This window comes from Oncorhynchus masou, chromosome 12, assembly GCF_036934945.1.
Source record: "Oncorhynchus masou masou isolate Uvic2021 chromosome 12, UVic_Omas_1.1, whole genome shotgun sequence".
Lineage (NCBI taxonomy): Eukaryota > Metazoa > Chordata > Actinopteri > Salmoniformes > Salmonidae > Oncorhynchus > Oncorhynchus masou.
In genome coordinates, this window is record NC_088223.1 from 42253923 (window position 1) to 42274462 (window position 20540).

General features: G+C 48.3%; 1 protein-coding gene across 4 annotated transcripts in view; it reads left to right on the forward strand.

Moving 5' to 3' along the window:
* LOC135550120 (histone-lysine N-methyltransferase ASH1L-like) overlaps positions 1-20540 on the forward strand; it is a 44440-nt gene continuing 23900 nt past the window's right edge. The window contains exons 1-11 of one of the 4 annotated variants that reach the window (XM_064980625.1): positions 1-1257; positions 2000-2087; positions 5633-6387; positions 7162-11665; positions 13427-14096; positions 14276-14449; positions 14587-14681; positions 14804-14877; positions 15136-15181; positions 15316-15424; positions 15656-15862. In XM_064980625.1, coding sequence (XP_064836697.1) covers positions 5827-6387; positions 7162-11665; positions 13427-14096; positions 14276-14449; positions 14587-14681; positions 14804-14877; positions 15136-15181; positions 15316-15424; positions 15656-15862 — 6440 coding nt within the window. In that variant the 5' untranslated portion in view covers positions 1-1257; positions 2000-2087; positions 5633-5826. The remainder of the gene's footprint in view (positions 1258-1999; positions 2088-5632; positions 6388-7161; positions 11666-13426; positions 14097-14275; positions 14450-14586; positions 14682-14803; positions 14878-15135; positions 15182-15315; positions 15425-15655; positions 15863-20540) is intronic. The other 3 variants (XM_064980624.1, XM_064980626.1, XM_064980627.1) reach the window with 3 other exon arrangements.

Genomic DNA, 20540 nt, shown 5'->3' on the forward strand with positions numbered 1-20540 from the left:
CTCTCTCCCCTCCCCTCCCCTCGTGTGACTGAGAATGCCCGTGTTGAATTGACAGAGACGATACGGGCTTAGCAGACATGGAGGCCCGATTAATGACCGAGGCCCATTACGACACGTCTCGGCTCAGCTAACGTTGTGTTGGAGAAGAGTCCATTCGTGTTTGGAGATATCAAGGATACCAATTGCTGTGAGGAGAAAAAAAAACAGGGCGAGGGACAAGAAATAGAGAGAGATCCATTTCGGAGCTATGTTGATTCAACGCAGCCGCCATTTTGTTGACAGTTCGTCTTTTTTGAATAAGGCTGCCTCTATTTTATTTAAATATCTGCTTCCTTAAATGTTGCTATTGCATTTGTCTCTACGCCTTCGACGGAAGAGTATTCTAAGGCATGGCTGTACTAGCTGACTCGCTAGCTTGCCTGCTAAATAATATTGCATCGTTAGCCGTCATAGTTTAGCTTTAGCTACAAAGCTAGCACGAGTCGCTACGCGAAAATGACAGGTTATTTGGTTTAGTTTGTATTAGTTTATTTGTGAACAGTCTGCGTTTATTTGCATAATATCAACTTATTTAAAACTGCCAGACGGATACATTTCCCACAAGTACGGCCACTTTGCTGGAAATGTAAGTTATCCCAGCAAGGTAGCCCAGATGATGGCTTGCTAGCGAGCACCATTGATACAATGTAACATAGGTTGTTATTGGACGACCCATATAGCTTGTTACAAAATCAACACTGTCCTCCTATGAATTAATACATTGTAAATAGTCGCTACTGCCCGGCGATATTTTGTTGCCTCGTTCCAAAAATGGTCATTCTAGAATTGGCAACAATGTAATAATTTACTTCCTTTTGGCGTATTGTCTAACTTTATGTTTTTCGTTATATTTCTCTCGTAAGCAATATTACCGTGTTAGGACGTCGGTTTGGGGTCACTGCGAAACAATAACGTTAATTAGAATATGAATGAACAGTTTAGCAATAGCTGACCACTTTGCTTATTACAGCAGTACTATTATCAAGTCAAATAGTCAGTTGATTCAAATGAGTTCTAAATCGGTACATTTTTGGGACATGTCAGAATTCGTAATTGATCTCCCAAAATCGGAATGGATGTATAATTTTGAAATTTCTCTAATCTTTGCGGTTTTTGCAAATCAGCAGTGGGGCATATACTGTGGCGACCATGTTGATACGCACGAAGGGGGGATTTCGATCCACATAATGTGAACACATTTTTTGGACTCCTACGGAGGTGAGTGGATGCATAATCTGAAAGATATACGTACTATTGTAGCTGTTAATATTGTCAATCTTTTATTATGAAATATGTATTTTGATGGATATCTCTTGTGCTCGCAATGCCCTGCACCCATCATTACAATGCATGGCGATTAAACGTTCTTGAATGAGGTGATTTGATATTGTAAATAGATGTCCTTCTCCAGCGCCAAACCAGTTTCTACCCACACTACATGACCAAAAGTACATGGACACCTGTTCCTCGAACATCTCATTTGAAAATCATGGGCATTAATATGGAGTTGGTCCCCCCTTTGTTGCTATAACAGCCTTTACTCTTCTGGGAAGGCTTTCATCTAGATGTTGGGACATTGCTGCTGGGACTTGATTTTATTCAGCCACAAAAGCATTAGTGAGGTTGGGCACTGATGCTAGGCACCGATGTTGGGTGATTAGGCCTGGCTCGCAGTCGGTGTTCCAATTCATCCCAAAGGTGTTGGATTGGGGTTGAGGTCAGGGCTCAAGTTCTTCCACACCGATCTTGACAAACCATTTCTGTATGGACCTTGCTTTGTGCATGGGGGCATTGTCATGCTGAAAAAGGAAGAGGCTTTCCCCCAAACTGTTGCCACAGTTGGAAGCACAAAATCATCTAGAATGTCATTGTATGCTGTAGCGTTAAGATATACCTTCATTTGAACTAAGCGGCCTAGCCCTCGACCAAACTTGACATTTGGCACTATGTATTCGGGCAGGTAGCTTTCTCCTGGCATCTGCTAGATGGTGAAGCGTGATTCATCACTCCAGAGAACACGTTTCCACTGCTCCAGAATCTCAATAGCGGTAAGCTTTACACTACTCTAGCTGACGCTTGGCATTGCGTATGATGATTTTAGGCTTGTGTGCAGCTGCTCGGCCATGAAAACCCATTTCATGATGCTCCTGAAGTTTAGTTATTGTGCTGATGTTGAAACCGAGGACAGATGGTTTTTACGCACTACGTGCTTGTGTGTTCTACCACTTCGTGGCTGAGCTGTTGTTGCTCCTTGACATTTCCACTTAACAATAACAGCACTTACAGTTGACCGTGGCAGCTCTAGCAGAGCAGATATTTGACCAACTGACTGACTTGTTGGAAAGGAAGCATCCTATGATAGTGCCACGTTGAAAGTCACTGATCTTTTCAGTAAGACTAAGGCCATTCTACTGCGAATGTTTGACAATGGAAATTGCATGGCTGTGCTCAATTTTATACACCTGTCCGCAACGGTTGTGGCTAAAATAGCCTAATCCACTCATTTGATGGGGTGTCGACATACTTTTGTGTGTATATATAGTGCATGTGAACACAGTGGGAATCTATTTTCTGTGGTTGAAGACAAGGTAAAAAAAATGCTTCTCTTACATCACAGGCTTGGATTAAAAATAGAGATTTTCAAAACCTGCGACTCGTTGGTAGCTCAACGGACGGTATTTTCTTGCTTCCCATGTCACTGCAAATCTGTTTGCACTGATTTTAAAATGTTTAAACTTTTTGGCTAGAACTTTTTTAACTTTATTTTTTTGCTACAAAAAATAGAAAAGTGCCATTCACATAGGTTTAAACTGGTTTTGTGCTGTCGATAAAGAAATGAGGTTGATAAGTGGTACAGTTGCCCTTTAAGTTAGGGCAATACAGCTGTTTGGGACCTGATTTATCATGGTTCTTGAGATAAATCAGAAACTGTAGCTTATTTAGTTTTGTCACGTCAATCAGTAGTTGTTGCGTTTGTTGTGAGTTTAGGAAGTAAGCAGTCTAGCTACAACACATGGGTAAAGATCAAATCACCTGCGGTTGTGGTTGAGGCTTTGGTCTCTTAACGTTTAATATATATAGTTTTTGATTATTCTTTTATTTTATTACCTTTTATTAAACTAGACAAGTCAGTACAATGATGGCCTACACCGGCCAAACCCGGACGACGCTGGACCTATTGTGCGCCGCCCAATTGGACTCCCAATCACGGCCTGTTGTGATACAGCTTGGAATTGAACCAGAGTGTCTGTAGTGGCGCCTCTATCACTGAGATGCAGTGCCTTAGACTGCTGCGCCACTTGGGAGCCCCCAAGTCATTTATAACTGATACTAATAACAGTTTGAAAAGATTTACAATAATTGAGTCAGCGGCCTGTGATGGTTTCATAATGAAAACGTTTTAAGATCGGTCCTCCTATCCTGAGCATGCTATTGAGGCTGCTTTAAATACTGCTCTATTGGGAAATCAGAAGTGAGGGACAACATGTGCAAAAGTTAAACGATTATTTGATCTCCGACTTTTCCTTTTTTTGAGTCGGAATATTCCCCCACGTGACTTTACCAAACCTCTTTATGTACATATGACATTGGCTCTACGTTGAAATGTAACCTAATAGAAATAAGGTGGTGTTTCCTTCTGTAACCTCAGGAGTATTCTCTCTGAATGTTAATTGTATCGCTAGAGTAGTAGGCTAACACATTATTTCTCTGTCCTGAGAATAACTGTCCCACTGACTTGAGAATGACCATGAGTGTCGGTGTGGAAGAGGACGCTTTAGAGCTGCTCTCCATCAGCTTTTTTGATATATTTGGATGTAGCCCTGATATGCAGGAAGAAAAAAATAGTACAATCTTTGGTCAGATTGTTTGGAAATATTGAACTAGGTAATTGGCATAGTGTCGTTCTGTTCACGCAGAACATCTTTTTAGACTGGGAGAGATGTTTTGACTCAATGTCATGCTTAACTCTAGTCTTGTGTCAGTAGCCATTTACATCCCTTGCTACTACAGCCAATTACTTTTGGCATACCAGCACTCAGATCAGCGGAAGCTACACAATGAATTTGCACACACACTAACACTTTAAGCAGTGCGTTTTGAAGAACTAGGGGAATGATTGTCACAGAGTGAAGCAAGGACATGGGGAAAGGAGAGAGAGAGAAGAGTGGGGGAAATAAATGTGTTTTCGATTAGTAGGAAACCAGTGACTAGTTTGTCCTCTGTTCCTGGAGCTTTCCAAGTGAGTGAAAGGGAGAGGGAAAGTAGAAAGAAGAGTGGGGCAGAAAGGAGGGAGGTGTGATTTGAGTGTGGTATGTGTAAAGGGGGGGGGGGGTACATGGTGGAAGTTAGAGGCGAAGTGGAGTGAGTAATTGAAGTAAACATGGAGAAGTGGGTGTGGGGAAGCACAGGCAAGACTCCCAAGTTCTGGCCCACATTTGTGATTCTGCAGAAAAAGCTTGCTCCCCCAAGCCCTAAAAGCTACAAGGAAAACAATCCAGAACAAGTATTCTCTCAGGCTTCCGAACAATGTTGATTTTAGAACTCTGACTGCTTTATCGGATGACTTGTAAAGACTTTCCTTAGGCATGCTCTGGCTCCACTAAATTAATCTGTTAGTGCTTTCTGCCACAGTAGGGCAGGCACAGAGAAACCGTCAGCATGCTGTTCTCTCTCATTGGCTGCTCCAGAGTGGCTGGGAACAGCGGCTGGATCCTCTGTCCCCCAGAGGGCCCAATGTGCTGAGGTCACAGTTCTGAATCGCCTCCAAATGACTCCACCAGGAGAAAGCACCTGCTTTGGGCGAGCCCGCATTAAATCATTCAGTGGCCGTAGGGAGCCGGAGCGGACCATTTCTTTCATACGAACACGTCCGTCTTTCGAGAACACAATTAGGAACATTGCCGCAGCACTAAGCTCGGAGCAATCTGAGAGACATTTTCACCAAAACTAATGACACATCCATGGGGGGTTGGTTCATTTAGCAGCTTATCACAAATCACCTGGGTAGTGGTGGTGGGGTCTGTAGCATGATGCACTACGGTAGCCGTAATGCTCTGTAACCATATCTGAGGGTCAGAGCTCAGAGTGCTGGTCTAGGATCAGGTTCCCACTGTCGACGTATTCCTATTCGTTGTGATCTAAAATGCAGAACTGACCCTAAACCAGTTCTTTTACTCAAGACACTTGATAGGGACATTATAGACCCTGTACCTTGGACCTGGAGGGTTATTGGGAGTTGAAGTTCTCGAGGTGGATGGATGTTATTGAGTCCTTGAGCATCAGAACTACACCTCTTGTCAAATACACACCCAGCTGTGTAAATAGGTCACAGATTGAGGGAAGCTGTAAGGACAAACACATCATAAAAAGTCCCTGAGGGAAGAAGGAAATCTGCTAAACAAATAGATTTTACAAATATTTCACCTCTCTCTTCTCCTCGCTCATTTACTATGCTAAAGGATGCCCCGCAGTGATAAGTAAAGTCAGTGTTTTTGCTCAGTTGACTGACTAATATCAAACTTTTGTATTTTCTCTTTGCTATTCCCCACCTTGTTCTACCCCCTCACATCTCTACCTGTAATTCTCTCTACAGCTTGAAGGACGGAGAAAGAGGGCTGGGCAGCCAGGAGGGGAGAAAAGACACCGAGCAAGGATTGCTTTTTAGCTTCCCCAATATCCCCCTTCACCCCTATCCCGTCTCTTCCTGGACCGCTGCCTTTTCCTAGAAAACTGTACCTGCTGTCCGAAACATCCCTCCCTAGTCACCCCTCACCCCCTAAATCTCTGATGGATCAGAGGACTCAGGGGGGGCCTGCTACTCCACCCCCCCTCTCCATCACTGCTCCCCAAGGGGAGCGAGAGAAGGCAGGAGGGGGTGGGAAGAAAGACATGGAGGAGAAAGAGGCATCGCAGAAAGACTCCTCTTCTGCTGCAGGTGGAGGAGGGGGCTCCAGTGACCAGCAGCAGTCACCCCAGTTCTCTGTCAAAGAGACTAGCCTCCATGAGGGCAACGTCAAACTCAAGATTGGCCTGCAGGCCAAACGCATGAAGAAGCCGCCCAAGATCCTGGAGAACTACGTGTGTCGGCCGGCTTTCAGGGCCACTGTGAGACCCAGCGGGCGCGGAGGGGGCCGCGGGAGCCGCGTAGGAGTCGGAGCAGGCGACGGGGTCAACCAGACCCAGAGCCCAACACATGGCAGGGAGAGAGAGCAGAGTCCTGGCATTAAACGACCCACCCCACCGTCTTCGTCTCCCTCTGCTGTTGCTGCCCCCACTCCTCCTCCACCTGTTTCTTCGCCTTCCACCACTTCACCCAGTCGAGTGAATGGGAGTACTCTAGCTAAACGGGTAAGCAAGGCAAGCATGTTTTAGGGTAGGACTTTGATCGAGAAACCATATCCCTGTCAAACAAGGTATCCTAACTAAAGAGGCTGTTAGGAATTCCACAAGACCTGTCTGGCTTTGGACTGTGCCAAAAAGAGGCAAAGCAATACTGTCAGCCAGTTCACTCATTTCTCTTCTAGCATTGTTTTGCCGGTTTGAATACAGAAGTTATACTTTTAAAGCTGATTTTTGCTTCATATTTTGAACAATCTGTTTCTTTGTCTGTATTCTCTTTGTGTCCCACTCTGGCTTGTCTCCCCTTCCAATCATTTCCTGCTTCTCAACTCCTTCCTCTCTCTCCTCTGTCCCAGTCTGACCCTAATAAGTGTTATTGAGTCTAGAGGATCTTTTTCTCGAGAACAGAACTGGGAAGCAGTATTGGACAGAAAATCCCATCAATGAACTGCAAGTTACATAGGACTAAACAAAACCTGATTGGATTCCATGTAGACCGTCTAGGTAGACTTATTGACAGGGTTGTGCTTTACACCTGCTTTATGTGGTTGTCAAATGATTCTTTCAGAGCTTCATTTTCTTCTATTAGGTTTTTTACTCTAGGTAAAGCATTGCCTGGGTTTGGATACGTATCAGAAGATTACAAATGTCAAAATAGTTATTCTAGAAAATAGATTACTTTGTGGAACACGACCATACCTTTCTAGGAGCTACCTTTCTGGTAGGCCTTATCATTCTGCAATCAATGGTTTTTATATTTTATTAGTTGTATCCTCTTCACAGGGTCCTCCAAAGCTGGCCTGCAAGTCAGACAAGTCGGAGGCGAAGTCGGACGGGAAATCCGCCATCTCGACGGAGAGACCCCTGAATCTTCACCGCCCTTTTGCAGATGGAAAAACGCACCACGCCTCTGGGAAGAAGATGCCCATGCCCCAAACCAAGTCTCCGACCTCCTCCCCCTTCCCTCCTGCGCCCCCATCACAGGAACCCAGCGTGGAAGGCGTTACCAATCCCCCTGGGTACATTTACAGCAGTGCGGGTCTGGAAGAGAAGGACCGGAGCATTCCTAGTTGGGGGGCTCCTACTGTCACTGAGAAACTAGCGCAACTCATCGCCACCTGCCCTCCCTCAAAGGCCACCAAGGTGAAACCCCCCAAAACGACTCCCTCTCCCACCACCCACACTACTTCTAACTTTATGGCCCCCACCCAAAAGCAGCGAGACCGCGCTATGGTCAACAGGGCGACCTATTCTAGAGCGGTCCACCTAGCTCCACCCCCTCCTGTCTCTCGCCCTCCTGGCCGCCCCTATGGCTCCAGGAACAATAAAGACTGTGTTTCGGAGAAGTCACCCACCCCACCTGGGAAAGAGGAGGCAGATGGAGCCGGCAAGTCTGGCAGCAGTAACAACAGCAACAGCAGTCGCAGCAGCAGCCCTGTGCTAACATACGCCTGCGGCAACAGCCGCCTGGCAACAACTTCAAAGGACAACAACAGCAACAGTAAAGGTGCGAAGCCTCCACAGTCCCGTCTCACTCACTGCCCACCACCCCACTCCGCCTCCTCCTCTTCCTCCTCCTCACCCTCTTGTTTGTCATCTTGCTCCTCATCAGAGAAGAGGACAGGGAGCCTGTCATGTCGCCAGGGCTCCCAAGCCTCTCAAGGACACCACTCCAGAGACCAAGAAAGTCCCTCCCAGGCAGAGGAGAGGGACAGCAGTGAGAGGGACAGCAGTGAGAGGGACAGCAGTGAGAGGGACAGCAGTGAGAGGGACAGCAGTGAGAGGGACAGCAGTGAGCGTGACCGGCACGACCCCAGAGACTTATCCAAATGCCCCCCTCCTTCAGCACCCAGCAAACAGGAGTCCAAGACTAAGGGGGCTAATCAGTCACTCAGAGGGGAGAGAAGCAAGAGCTTGAGCCCCAGTAAACGCAGTCCCAACCCCAGTAAACGCAGTCCCAACCCCAGTAAACGCAGTCCCAACCCCAGTAAACGCAGTCCCAACAGGGAAAGGGACGGTCGCACCCGGTGCATCTTCAGTCCTCTGGAGACTGTGAGATGGACTGCCTCACCGCCAGAGCCTGCCGGCGACCGTTCACCCCCTCCTCTCAGAGACGAGTCCCCTGGAGAAGAGTCACCGGGCTCGCCTCCAGGGCAGGACAACAAACCCCTGAAGAAGCGGCGAGGCAGAAAGCCCCGCTGGACCAGAATAGTGAACCGGTCACAGAGGGCGGGCCAGGGCAGCCCAGTTGACCAGCGCGAAACCATTGTGCCTTTATCCTCAGGCCTTGATACTCCCCCACCTATACGCAGGCCTGTAGGACGGCCTCCTAACCCTAATAAGGTCAAGCCTTCCGCCTTGTCTCAACTCTTTCCACAGCCAGCCAGGAAAAGGGGACGGCCCAAGTCTAAAATGCCCAGGCTGGACGCCCCCACTCGGGGACGTCCCACACACAAACTGGTCCCATCCAAGGTCTTTTCTTTACACAAGTCGAAAGAGGAGCAGGACCCCCCTGTTCTCCACCCGGAGGTGGACCTAAATCCTCCCAAACCTATGCCGAGGAAGCGGGGGCGACCCAAACGCCTGCCCCCCACCTTGCCGCAGGAGGGTCAGCCCCCCACTCTGGCACTGGAAGGGGGAGATGGGAAGCAGTTCCGGACCAAGGGCAACGGGCAGCTCATCATGAAAACCATCATAGGCAAGATCAATAAGATGAAGAGTGTGAAACGCAAACGGTTCCTCAGCCAGATCCTATTGGGACCAGGGTCTGGACCAGAGCAGGAGCCCCCCAGAGGAACTGCCAGTGGGGTGGTGGGCCAGGTCGCAGCTGCAACCCAGTCTCTATCCTCCTTGGCTGCTTCTTTCGGTGGCAAACTGGGACCCCAGATCAACGTAAGCAAAAAGGGGACAGTATACATGGGGAAAAGGAGAGGGCGCAAACCTAAAGCATCAACAAGCCCCTCATTGGCAGCTTCAACACCACCCCCGGAGGGGCCTTTCCTGTCCCCAAACACCACATCGCCCCTCCACCACAATCAGTCCCAGTCGCAGCAGCACCATCTCCCCACTGCTGAGGTTTTCCCCTCCCCCTCGCTCTCCCAGTCCAGTGGAGGCCAGAGCCCCATCAGTGACGCCTGCTTTGTGGAGCCAGGGGCAGTGCACTTCCTGACACACCCACACTTCCACTCCCACCACGTCCACCACTCGTTCCCCTTCCCTCCCCCGACGTTCTCAGCCCCCTCCCCTCGCACTCTGGGCTCCTCGGCTGCCGTGGCCTCCCAGAAGAAGTCGTGCCGTGGCTACCATCACCACCACCACCATTACAGGCAGCACTACCACTACCGTAAGCTATCCCCTCCCAGGCCTCTCCACCCAACATCCCCTGCACCTCTGAGTGAACTGAAGGAAGCCACCCCCTCGCCCGTCAGTGAGTCTCATAGCGAGGAGACTGTACCCAGTGACAGCGGCATAGGAACAGACAACAACAGCACTTCTGACCGGGGAGAGAAGGCCTGCGGCGTGGGGATGCCACCTGGGATGGCCAATGGGCTGCTATTGCCAGGGGTGATGGGCTCAGCTGTGGGGGTAGGAGTTGGGCTGATCCCTCATGGTGGACTAAGACACTCGTCCTCAGTGCTGCTGGAGCACCCCTCATCCTCTCCGTCACCGCTGGGGGTGAGATCCTCACCCGACCCCCGCAGGCCCCACCCGGCAGCCCCTCCCTCCACACCAGTGGGCCACAAAGAGAAACACAAGCACAAATGCAAGCGCCGGAGCCACGGCTGCCCAGGCTACGACAAACTAAAGAGGCAGAAGCGCAAACGCAAGAAGAAGTACCTGCAGCTGCGCTCCCGGCGCCAGGACCCCGACTTCCTGGCCGAGCTGGATGAGATTGTGTTGAGGCTGAGTGAGATCCGGATAGCGCACCGCACCCCGGCTCACAGACTGGGCAGTGGGCTGGGAATGCCCCTGGGAGCTGAAGGAGCGAGCAGAGTACCAGGGTCGGGTGGCAGGGCCGCTGGGACCATGGGAGGTGCTGGTGGCCCCCCTCCACATCACTACCTGCACAGAGACCTGCTCCCCACAATCTTCAGGATCAACTTCAGCGGCTACTACTCCCCCCACCCCTCATACCCCTGTGACTCTCTGCACTACGTCCGCAAGCCAGACCTGAAGAAGAAACGCGGGCGCCCTCCAAAGCTGCGGGAGTCATTGTCAGACGTACCTTTTGTTCATGGGCTGGGGTTCCCGCTATCTAGCGGCGGGTTCTACCACCCATCCTACAGTGTTCCCTACTCCTCTGGTCCCCTTGGTCTGGGTTACTACAGAGGATACCCCCCAGCCAGCGCCCTGTACCCCCATCACCAGAACCCCCTTTCTGCCCCATCCCACCACTCCCATCATTCCCCCTCCTTCCACCCAGCGCCTCCCCCTTCCTACGTGCACCACCACCACCCGTCACACCTCCTGCTCAACCCCTCCAAATTTCACAAAAAGAAACACAAGCTGCTGAGGCAGGAGTTCCTGGGTGCGGGCCGGTCTCCCGTACTCTACCCTACTATGTCCTCAGAGCTGTCGTTCGGCTGGCATCACAAACACAAACACAGGCACAAACACAGAGAGCGCTGTGCTGAGGAGGACGGGGAAGAGGGAGGAGGAGGGAGCCGAGGTGGAGTGGGAATGACCGAGAGCCCGGGATCGGGAAGAGGAGAACGCGGAGCCAGTGGCGCTGGAATGGCCGAATCTCTGCAGCGCTGCCGCTTCGGAAGAGACTCCACCCCTACTACCACCAGTGCCAACAACCAGGCCGCGGCCAACTCCCCTTCCTCGTCCTCCTCTTCCTCAGCCGAGAGGTACAAGCGCAAGGAGACATCCCTGTCTTGCCTTGGGCCCTCTCGCCTGACCCAGGGCAGTGCTGGGCCCCGGGGCCACCACCCCGTAGAGTCCTGGTTCAGGATGGGAAGCTCGGAGGCAGACTACGCTAAGCTCTCCCGGATCCCTGCGGGGGCCGACCAGGGTCCGTTCACAGAAGGGCAGGGAGAAGACCAGGCGGGCTGCTCAGACAGTGAGGAGGAAGACGAGGAGCCCCTCACGCCCACAGATGAGATGGACCCCAACTCCCAGGACCCCCCGCACCACACCAACCTGTTCGCCACCGCCCTGACCAGCACATCGCTGAGGGGAGTCGGAGGCAGGAAGGGAGTGGCAGTGGAGAGTGCGAACTTCTCCCGGATGGAGCTGATGCTGAAAAAGGACCACTCCACGTCAGCGGAGAGGAGAGAGTTGGGTGAGTCACTGTAACAGGGCGTTCTGTTAGAGGGATGTTAGCCTACAGTACCAGTGTCTTGCTGAAATCTAGTGTGTACATCAATGTGAGGGAATCCTCAGCTGTTTTTAGGTTTTTTTTGTTGCTTTGATAGAAATTACTTTTTTGAGAGCGTTCAAAATCCCCGTGCTATTTATAGCTCCGACTCTGATTTCTGCACCAAAATGTATCTTTGTACTACTTCGGAATTTGACCCAAATTGAATCTGACATTGTGAAGGTTATTGAATTGTGCACCAAGTTCACTTCCAAAAATAGTTCCGCTGCTGGTGCTTCAAGAATTCAGCGGTTTCTGTTTTGATTGTATGATGTCGCTTAGCTTAATTTCTTGGCAGTAAAGTAGTGAAATTGGCCTGGTATGCATAGCCATTAGTGGCAGTATTGATTCCAGGGTTATGTGTCCGTGCAGTGACCCCTTTGCAAACCACCATATGGCATAGTGAGCACTGAACACTGTGTGTTCCAAATTTCACCCTTTTCCCTTTATATAGTGCACTACTTCTGACCAGAGCCTCGGTTAAAAGTATTGTGCTATAGAATAGGGTGCAATTTGGGCCATGTCCATTATCTCTGCTAAATCACAGCGTTCAATGACTCAATATACCCTTTAGAAATCCCTTGGAGGGACACAATGCCATCCCTTGTACGTGCATCTACCGTCCACCGGCCCTGACATTAGATAGCCCTAACCTGTGATTAAGGGCTTGGCAGCAAAACCCCCATAATTACATAAACGGCCCTGCTTTGTGTGTGGTTGTCATTGTAGCCTTGTAGGATGTACAGCGAGATGTTTTGTCCGTAAGAATAGTAAGAAAAGTCTTGTCGTGATAGTTGAGCTGGATGTTTTGTTACAGGCTATATTTGGTAGGCTTCCTTCCCCATCAAAGCTGTCAAACTGAAAGGCTGCTTCTGTCTGTCTTAGATCTCTGTGTACACAGCTAATATAGCTGGACAGGTAAGTCTGAGTGCTTTGGGTAATGATTCTGCTTCATCAAGCTGCCTTTGACGGCAAGATGGGCGTGTGTGCCTGTGTTACTGTGCATGTGTGAGGAGGCCAGGCACGCTTGGGTGGAAGGCTCCTGGTGAAGTAAGCAGGCAGCATGGTGTAGTTTGAACCCAGCCAGGGTAATCCAGGATTAGAGCTCAGGACACAGGGTCGTCCAGCGGTCAGACTGCACCACCACCATGGGGGTAGCCTAGTCGGCAGGGAGGTGGAGTGTGGAAGAACCTCGCACAGGAGTGTGAACCAGAGGAGAGAAACGTGGGGAGAAGCAGCAGAGGGGAGGGGGAGCCGGTGGAGTGCCCAGGTGCTGATTGGGCAAACTGACAGTCCCCTTTTAGTGAACGGTGCTACTATAAGTAATGTGAGTGGACTAAATGCAATAAGCTGAGAAAGTCTGGCGTCATTGTTCGTTACGTGACGTTGCGCTTCAGTTTGGTGAGGTGGGCCTAGTCTATATGTCTATCTGTAATAAACTGCATTTTGGTGAGGGATTTGGCAGTGGATGTCAAGTTGATTAATTTCCTTTCAATTAAAGATTAAGCCTTGATCATTATTAGGCAGCATTGAAAGACGGATGCTAGTTGTCAGCCTAACAGTGGAAGTAAGCTAGGACTTGGAATAAATACAAGTTCACAAGTGTCACGCTGCAGCTTATTCCTATGTTTATCATCTAATCCCCCCCCCCCTCTATCTTCTCTGTCCTTGTCTGCTTATGTGCAGGCAATACATCAGTTGTCCAGAACCGAGGTGACCACTCTGCCCCTGAGGACCACCTCATGCAGCACCACAACCACCACCCTCTGTTCCACTCCCTTTCTTCCTCCTCCGCCTGCCTCTCCCACTGCGGCCACGACTCACCCTCTCAGGGCTGCTGCCTGGACAATGATGCCTCCCCGCAGCACCACTCCCACCGGGCCCAGCCCTCCAAACACAGCCTGCACCACGTCAACAAGATCCTCCGCGCCAAGAAGCTCCAGAGACAGGCGAGGACAGGCAACAACGTGGTCAAGAAGAGGGGCCCCGGGCGCCCCAGGAAGCATCCCCTGCCCTCCCCGCCTACATCGCCGCCCCTTCCGGCTGAAGTGACCCAGACCAGGCACCGGGACCGAGGAGGAGGGTCAGGGGGAGGAGCGTGTAAAGAGGACACGGTGACAGACGCGATCGAGTCGGTGGTCCAGGGCCAGCGCAGGAAAGGCCAGAAGAGGAAACCCTGGGAGAGAGATGGGGAGGAAGAGGGGGAGGAAGGGGAGGGTGAGGAGGTAGCGGAGGGCGAGAAGGTGGAGGAACGAGCGCTGGACAGGGAGGTGAACCTGGGAGGCCTGGGGATGAGGTCCAGAGCTGGGGGAGGAAGAGGCTGGCTCACCCAAGAGGAGCTGCAGCGCTTTCGCAGGTAAAACCACCACCACCGCAGACCAACATGTGATTGTAGCCTCAACAGTGAGCACTGTGATCATGATGCTGCTTACTTTCATAGGCAGAGCTAATCTTAGATCTTAGCAGCTGTGTGTATATATAGGAGAGTCTATCAAGCCAGTCATTACTTTAAAGTGAGTCTTGATTCTATTTCAGTGCTCTGGAGGGGAAACCAGATGGCCCCTCCTCCCCGGAACCTCCGGGCACCGTCTCCATGGAACAAGCTCCACCCATTCCTATAACCAGCCTACGGGAGAAGAGGGCAGCCAGGCCTCCAAAGAAGAAGTACCAAAAAGCTGGGCTCTACTCTGATGTGTACAAGACTGCGGAGTGGGTCCCATAATTGTGCCAGACATAAAATCTGGATCACCCGTTTGCTTACCAAAGTTCAAACCAGTAATATTTAGGGCATATATGGACATCTCACTCGCGCTTATTTTTTGTTGTTGTCCCTGTTTCTGTTTCAGTCCTCGCAGTCAGATCCTGCAACTGAAGAAAGAGAAACTGGAGTACACACCTGGGGAACACGAGTACGGGCTTTTTCCTGCCCCCATCCATGTCGGTGAGTGTCCTTTGCACGCAAACGCACACATTTTGTCATGACATGTTACTGTGTCTTAAAATCAACTTCCTCGTTCCCCTCACGCATTCTGTTATTTTCTGTCTCCTCCCACCCTCTTTCAGGAAAGTACCTAAGACAGAAGCGCATTGATTTCCAGTTGCCTTACGACATCTTGTGGCTGTGGAAACATGACCAGGTAATCACTTATGTTCACTGCTAAGTTGTTCCTTCAGAGTCGATAAACTATAATAGGAATTTGTTCAATCTATGTAAGGGTTTGTCTCTTTTATGGCGTAAGGCCTGCGACAGACTAGTGTCCTGTCCAGCAGGTATACTTGAACATCAAGCTTTCCTCACTCTACAAAAACAGGAGATAGGCTCCTGCACTAAGGGCAGTTCTGGCTCGGACAAGGCTACTTATGATGTAATAACCTACATTTCTTGGTCGTTTTAGCTCTACGAGAAGCCTGACGTCCCCCTTTATAAAAAGATCAGATCAAGTGAGTTCACACTCTTTTCTACGGTCCAGTCAATAAAAACATAACCAAACACTATTTCATGCTGAGCATTAAGGCAGCCATAATCTGGTCAAGCTATTGTGTGTCTGACCTTGTGTAACCTGTTTCCGCTGTAGACGTCTATGTGGATGTGAAGCCTGTCTCGGGTTATGAAGCCACCACCTGTAACTGCAGGCCTTCCGGGGAAGCCGTAGACAGAAGCTGCCTTGACGAATGCCTCAACAGGTATAAACACTGGCATTGGAGATTAAAATAGACCCGCACACTGGCATATGCTCCCTGAAGTGCCATGCTTATCTACAAGGAAAACGCGTTCAAACCTGTGTGGGTTTTCAATCTACATCAATATTCAGACACCTGCCTTGGAATAGCATCTCATCTTGGAATTCAGAATTATTTAAAGAATCTTGGTGTCTCGCACTTAGCAGTAATACGTATTTTCTTCCACTCTGTCAGGATGAGCTTTGCCGAGTGCTCTCCCGGCACCTGTCCCTGCGGGGAGCAGTGTGACAACCAGCACATCCAGAGGCATGAGTGGGTGCAGTGCCTGGAGCGCTTCCGTGCCGAGGGCAAGGGTTGGGGCATTCGCACCAAGGAGCCCCTCCGCTCAGGCCAGTTCATCATCGAGTACCTGGGAGAGGTCGTCAGCGAGCACGAGTTCAGGTGAGATATATATATAAATATATATATAAATATATATATATATATATATAAAAGTATGTGGACATCCCTTCAAATTAGTGGATTCCTCAATTTCAGCCACACCCGTTGCTGACGTGTATAAAATCGAGCACACAGACATGCAATCTCCATAGACAAACATTGGCAGTAGAATGGCCTTACTGGGGAGCTCAGTGACTTTCCACGTGACCCTGTTATAGGATGCCAACTTTCCAACAAGTCAGTGCGTACAATTTCTGCCCTGCTAGAGCTGCCCTCGTCACCTTTAAGTGCTGTTATTGTGAAGTGGAAACGTCTAGGAGCAGCAATGGCTCAGCCGCAACATGGTAGGCCACAAAAGCTCATAGAACTGGGCCGCCGAGTAGTGGAGCGCTTATAAATCGTCCTTGGTTGTAACACTCAATACCAAGTTCCAAACTGCCTCTGGAAGAAACGTCAGTTCAAGAACTGTTCATTGGGAGCTTTATAAAATGGGTTTTCATGGCCGAGCAGCCGCACACAAGCCTAAGATCACCATGCGCAATGCCAAGCATCGGCTGGAGTAGTGTAAAGCTCACCGCCATTGGACTCTGGAGCAGTGGAAAAGCATTCTCTGGAGTGATGAGTTCAATAATTACGCTTCAATAAATCTGGGTTTGGGGGATGCCAAGAGAACGCTTCCTGCCCCAATGCATAGTGACAACTGTAAAGTTTGGTGGAGGATGAATAATTGTCTGGGGCAGTTTTTCATGTTTTGGGCTAGACCCTTTAGTTCCAGTGAAGGGATATCTTAATGCTACAGCATACAATGACATTCTAGATGATCCTGTGCTTCCAACTTTGGCAACAATTTGGGGAAGGCCCTTTCCTGTTTCAGCATGACAATGCCCCCGTGCACAAAGCGAGTTCCGTCTAGAAATGGTTCGTCAAGATCGGTGTGGAAGAACTTGAGCCCTGACCTCAACCCCATCGAACGCCTTTGGAATTAATTGGATGCTGACTTCGAGCCAGGCCTAATCGCCCAACATCAGTTCCCGCCCTCACTAATGCTTTTGTGGCTGAATTTGGGAAACCAAGTGAAATCTGTTTGGCAACATCAATAGTAACATGTTTTAACAATGAAACATTTCATTAAACTGTTGACAGCCCCCCTCTCTGAGCGCTGAAGAAAGGAATGAAGGAGAGAGGGGAGGAGATGGAAACTCACGGTGGTGAGATATTCTGTAGCTAAAGGTAATGTGTCCGTCTATTAATTATGAAATTACTAAGCTAGTCAAAATAAAATGCACTAATTTGTAGGCTAAATCTGAATTTGTTTAATTTAGGCTAGACCATTCTGTACCAAATATCTTAAATAGGTATTTATTTGTTTTTCTGCCACGTGTAATATGCGGTAGGCTATATATATATATCATATAATGGTACAATCATTTTAATTCAGCTATTTTTTGGTGGACTTGGACTCATATATACAGTGTGTTCGGGAAGTATTCATTTTGTTACATTAGACTTATTCAAACAAGTATGAAATAGCCCCCCCCCCCCAATCAAGCTACACACAATACTACACACAATACCCCACAAGGCAAGAACAGTTTTTTTTATTTGAGAAAATTTGATCAAATAAACGATCACATTTACATAATTATTCAGACCGTTTACTTGTTGAAGCACCTTTGACGGAGATTACAGCCTCGAGTCTTCTTGGGTATGACCTGTATTTGGGTAGTTTTTCACATTCTTCTCTGCAGTTCCTCTCAAGGTGGGGAGTGTCGCTGCACAGCTATTTTCAGGTGTCATACCCAAGGAGATTCCATGCAGTAATTGCGCTTCAACAACGTACTGAGTAAACATTTTATTTTATTTATTTTACTAGGCAAGTCAGTTAAGAACAAATTCTTATTTTCAAACATGGCCTAGGAACAGCGGGTTAACTGCCTGTTCAGGGGCAGAACAACAGATTTTGTACCTTGTCAGCTCGGGGATTTGAACTTGCAACCTTTCGGTTACTAGTCCAATGCTCTAACCACTAGGCTACCCTGCCGCCCCTACCTAAATGGTCTGGAATACTTACGTAAATGTGATATTTCAGTTTAGAATCGTTTATAAATTAGCAAGCATTTCTAAAAACCTGTTTGCTTTGTCATTATGGGGTATTGTGTAAGATTGAGGGGGATATTTAAAAATAAAAGATCAATTGTTTTTGTGAATAAGGCTGTAACATAACAAAATGTGGAAAAAGTCAAGGGGCCTGAATACTTTCCGAGGGGCTTTGTATACGTGCCTTCTAAACAATTCACACCCCTTGACTTCTTCCATATTTTCTTGTGTTTTTGCCTGAATTTAAAATGGGTTAAGTAGATATTTTTTGTGTCACTGGCCTACATGCAATACCCATAATGTTAAGCTTGATTAACTAAAAATGAGAAGCTGAAATGTCTTGAGTGTATAATTATTTAACCCCTTTGTTATGGGAAGCCGGAATATGTTCAAGAGTAAACAGTAGTAGTAATAACTTACATAAATTGCATGGACCCCATGTGAAATAAGTGTTTAATAAGATTTTTTTTAAATGACTACCTCATCTTTCTACCCCACAATAGTGTGTGTGTGTGTGTGTGTGTATATATATATATGTGTGTGTGTGTGTGTTTATTTTCAGTAAATTTAACGTGTGTAAATATTTGTATGAACGTATGATTCAATAACAGACATAAACTGAACAAGTTCCACAGACATGTGACTAACAGAAATGGAATATTGTGTCCCTGAACAAAAGGGGGGGTCAAAATCAAAAGTAACAGTCAGTATCTGGTGTGGCCACCAGCTGCATTAAGTACTGCAGTGCATCTCCTCCTCATGGACTGCACCAGATTTGCCAGTTCTTGCTGTGAGATGTTACCCCACTCTTCCACCAAGGCACCTGCAAGTTCCGGGATATTTCTGGGGGGAATGGCCCTAGCCCTCACCCTCTGCTCCAACAGGTCCCAGACGTGCTCAATGGGATTGAGATCCAGGCTCTTCGCTGGCAGAACACTGACATTCCTGTCTTGCAGGAAATCACTCACAGAACAAGCAGTATGGCTGGTGGCATTGTCATGCTGGAGGGTCATGTCAGAATGAGCCTGCAGGAAGGGTACCACATGAGGGAGGAGGATGTCTTCCCTGTAAGGCACAGCATGGAGATTGCCTGCAATGTCAACAAGCTCAGTCCAATGATGCTGTGACACACCGCCCCAGACCATGATGGACCCTCCACCTACAAATCGATCCCGAGTACAGGCCTCGGTGTAAAGCTCATTCCTTCGGCGATACATGCGAATCGCCCCCAGGTGACACAACTGCGACTCGTCAGTGAAGATCACTTTTTGCCAGTCTTGTCTGGTCCAGCGACGGTGGGTTTGTGCCCATAGGTGACGTTGTTGATGGTGATGTCTGGGTGAGGACCTGCCTTATAACAGGCCTACAAGCCCTCAGTCCAGCCCCTCTCAGCCTATTGCGGACAGTCTGATCACTGATGGAGGGATTGTGTGTTCCTGGTGTAACTCGGGCAGTTGTTGCCATCCTGTACCTGTCCCGCAGGTGTGATGTTCAGATGTACCGATCCTGTGCAGGTGTTATTACACATGGTCTGCCACTGCGAGGATGATCAGCTGTCCGTTCTGTCTCCCTGTAGCGCTGTCCTATGCGTCTCACAGTACGGACATTACAATTTATTGTCCTGGCCATATCTGCAATTCTCATGCCTCCTTGCAGCATGCCTAAGGCACATATGCACAGATGAGCAGGGACCCTGGGCATCTTTCTTTTGGTGTTTTTCAGTAGAAATGCCTCTATAGTGTTTTCATAACTGTGACCTTAATTGCCTACCGTCTGTAAACTGTTAGTGTCTTAATGACCGTTCCACAGGTGCATGTTCATTAATTATGGTTCATTGAACAAGCATAGGAAACCGTGTTTAAACCCTTTACAATAAAGATTTTTGAAGTTATTTGAATTTTTACGAATTATCTTTGAAAGACAGGGTTCTGAGTTTAGAAGCGAGTTAGTGCTGAATTTAGAAGCTCAAGCATTTCGCTACACCGGCATTAACATCTGCTAATCACGTGTATGTGACCAATAAAATTTGATTTTGATATACACATACATACTCAGGGTTGGGGAGTAACTGATTACATATAAAACATTACATGTAAGGGATTACAAAAAATCTGTAACAATAATCCCTTACGTTACCAGCAAAAAAATATTGTAATCTGATTGGATATTTTTGAAAAACTAGATTACTTTTTAAATCAGAAACGATGTTTGAGAACTCTTTGACACTTCTGTTTTTTTCAATGACATTCAAATCAGCGTTGAAGAAAGGCATACGTTTAAATTTGTTGAGTGAGTCTGACCATAAATCAGACCACTATGATGACACACCAAATGTATTTGATGGATCGCAGGAATTGGCTTTTGTAGGCTATAGTCCAAGCTTTGTCTTCCAATGGTGCGACTGCTGTCGGCATCCAAAGATTATCCACTTTGAATAAACACTTGGAGGTAAGGATGACAGCAGTGGTGTAATCTACGGCGCACGGATATCACTTATTGTTATCAACACAGCGCATTGATGTGAATCACACTGCTGCTCTCATTTACCTATTGTTGTGGATGGCTGTTCACAAATCTAAAT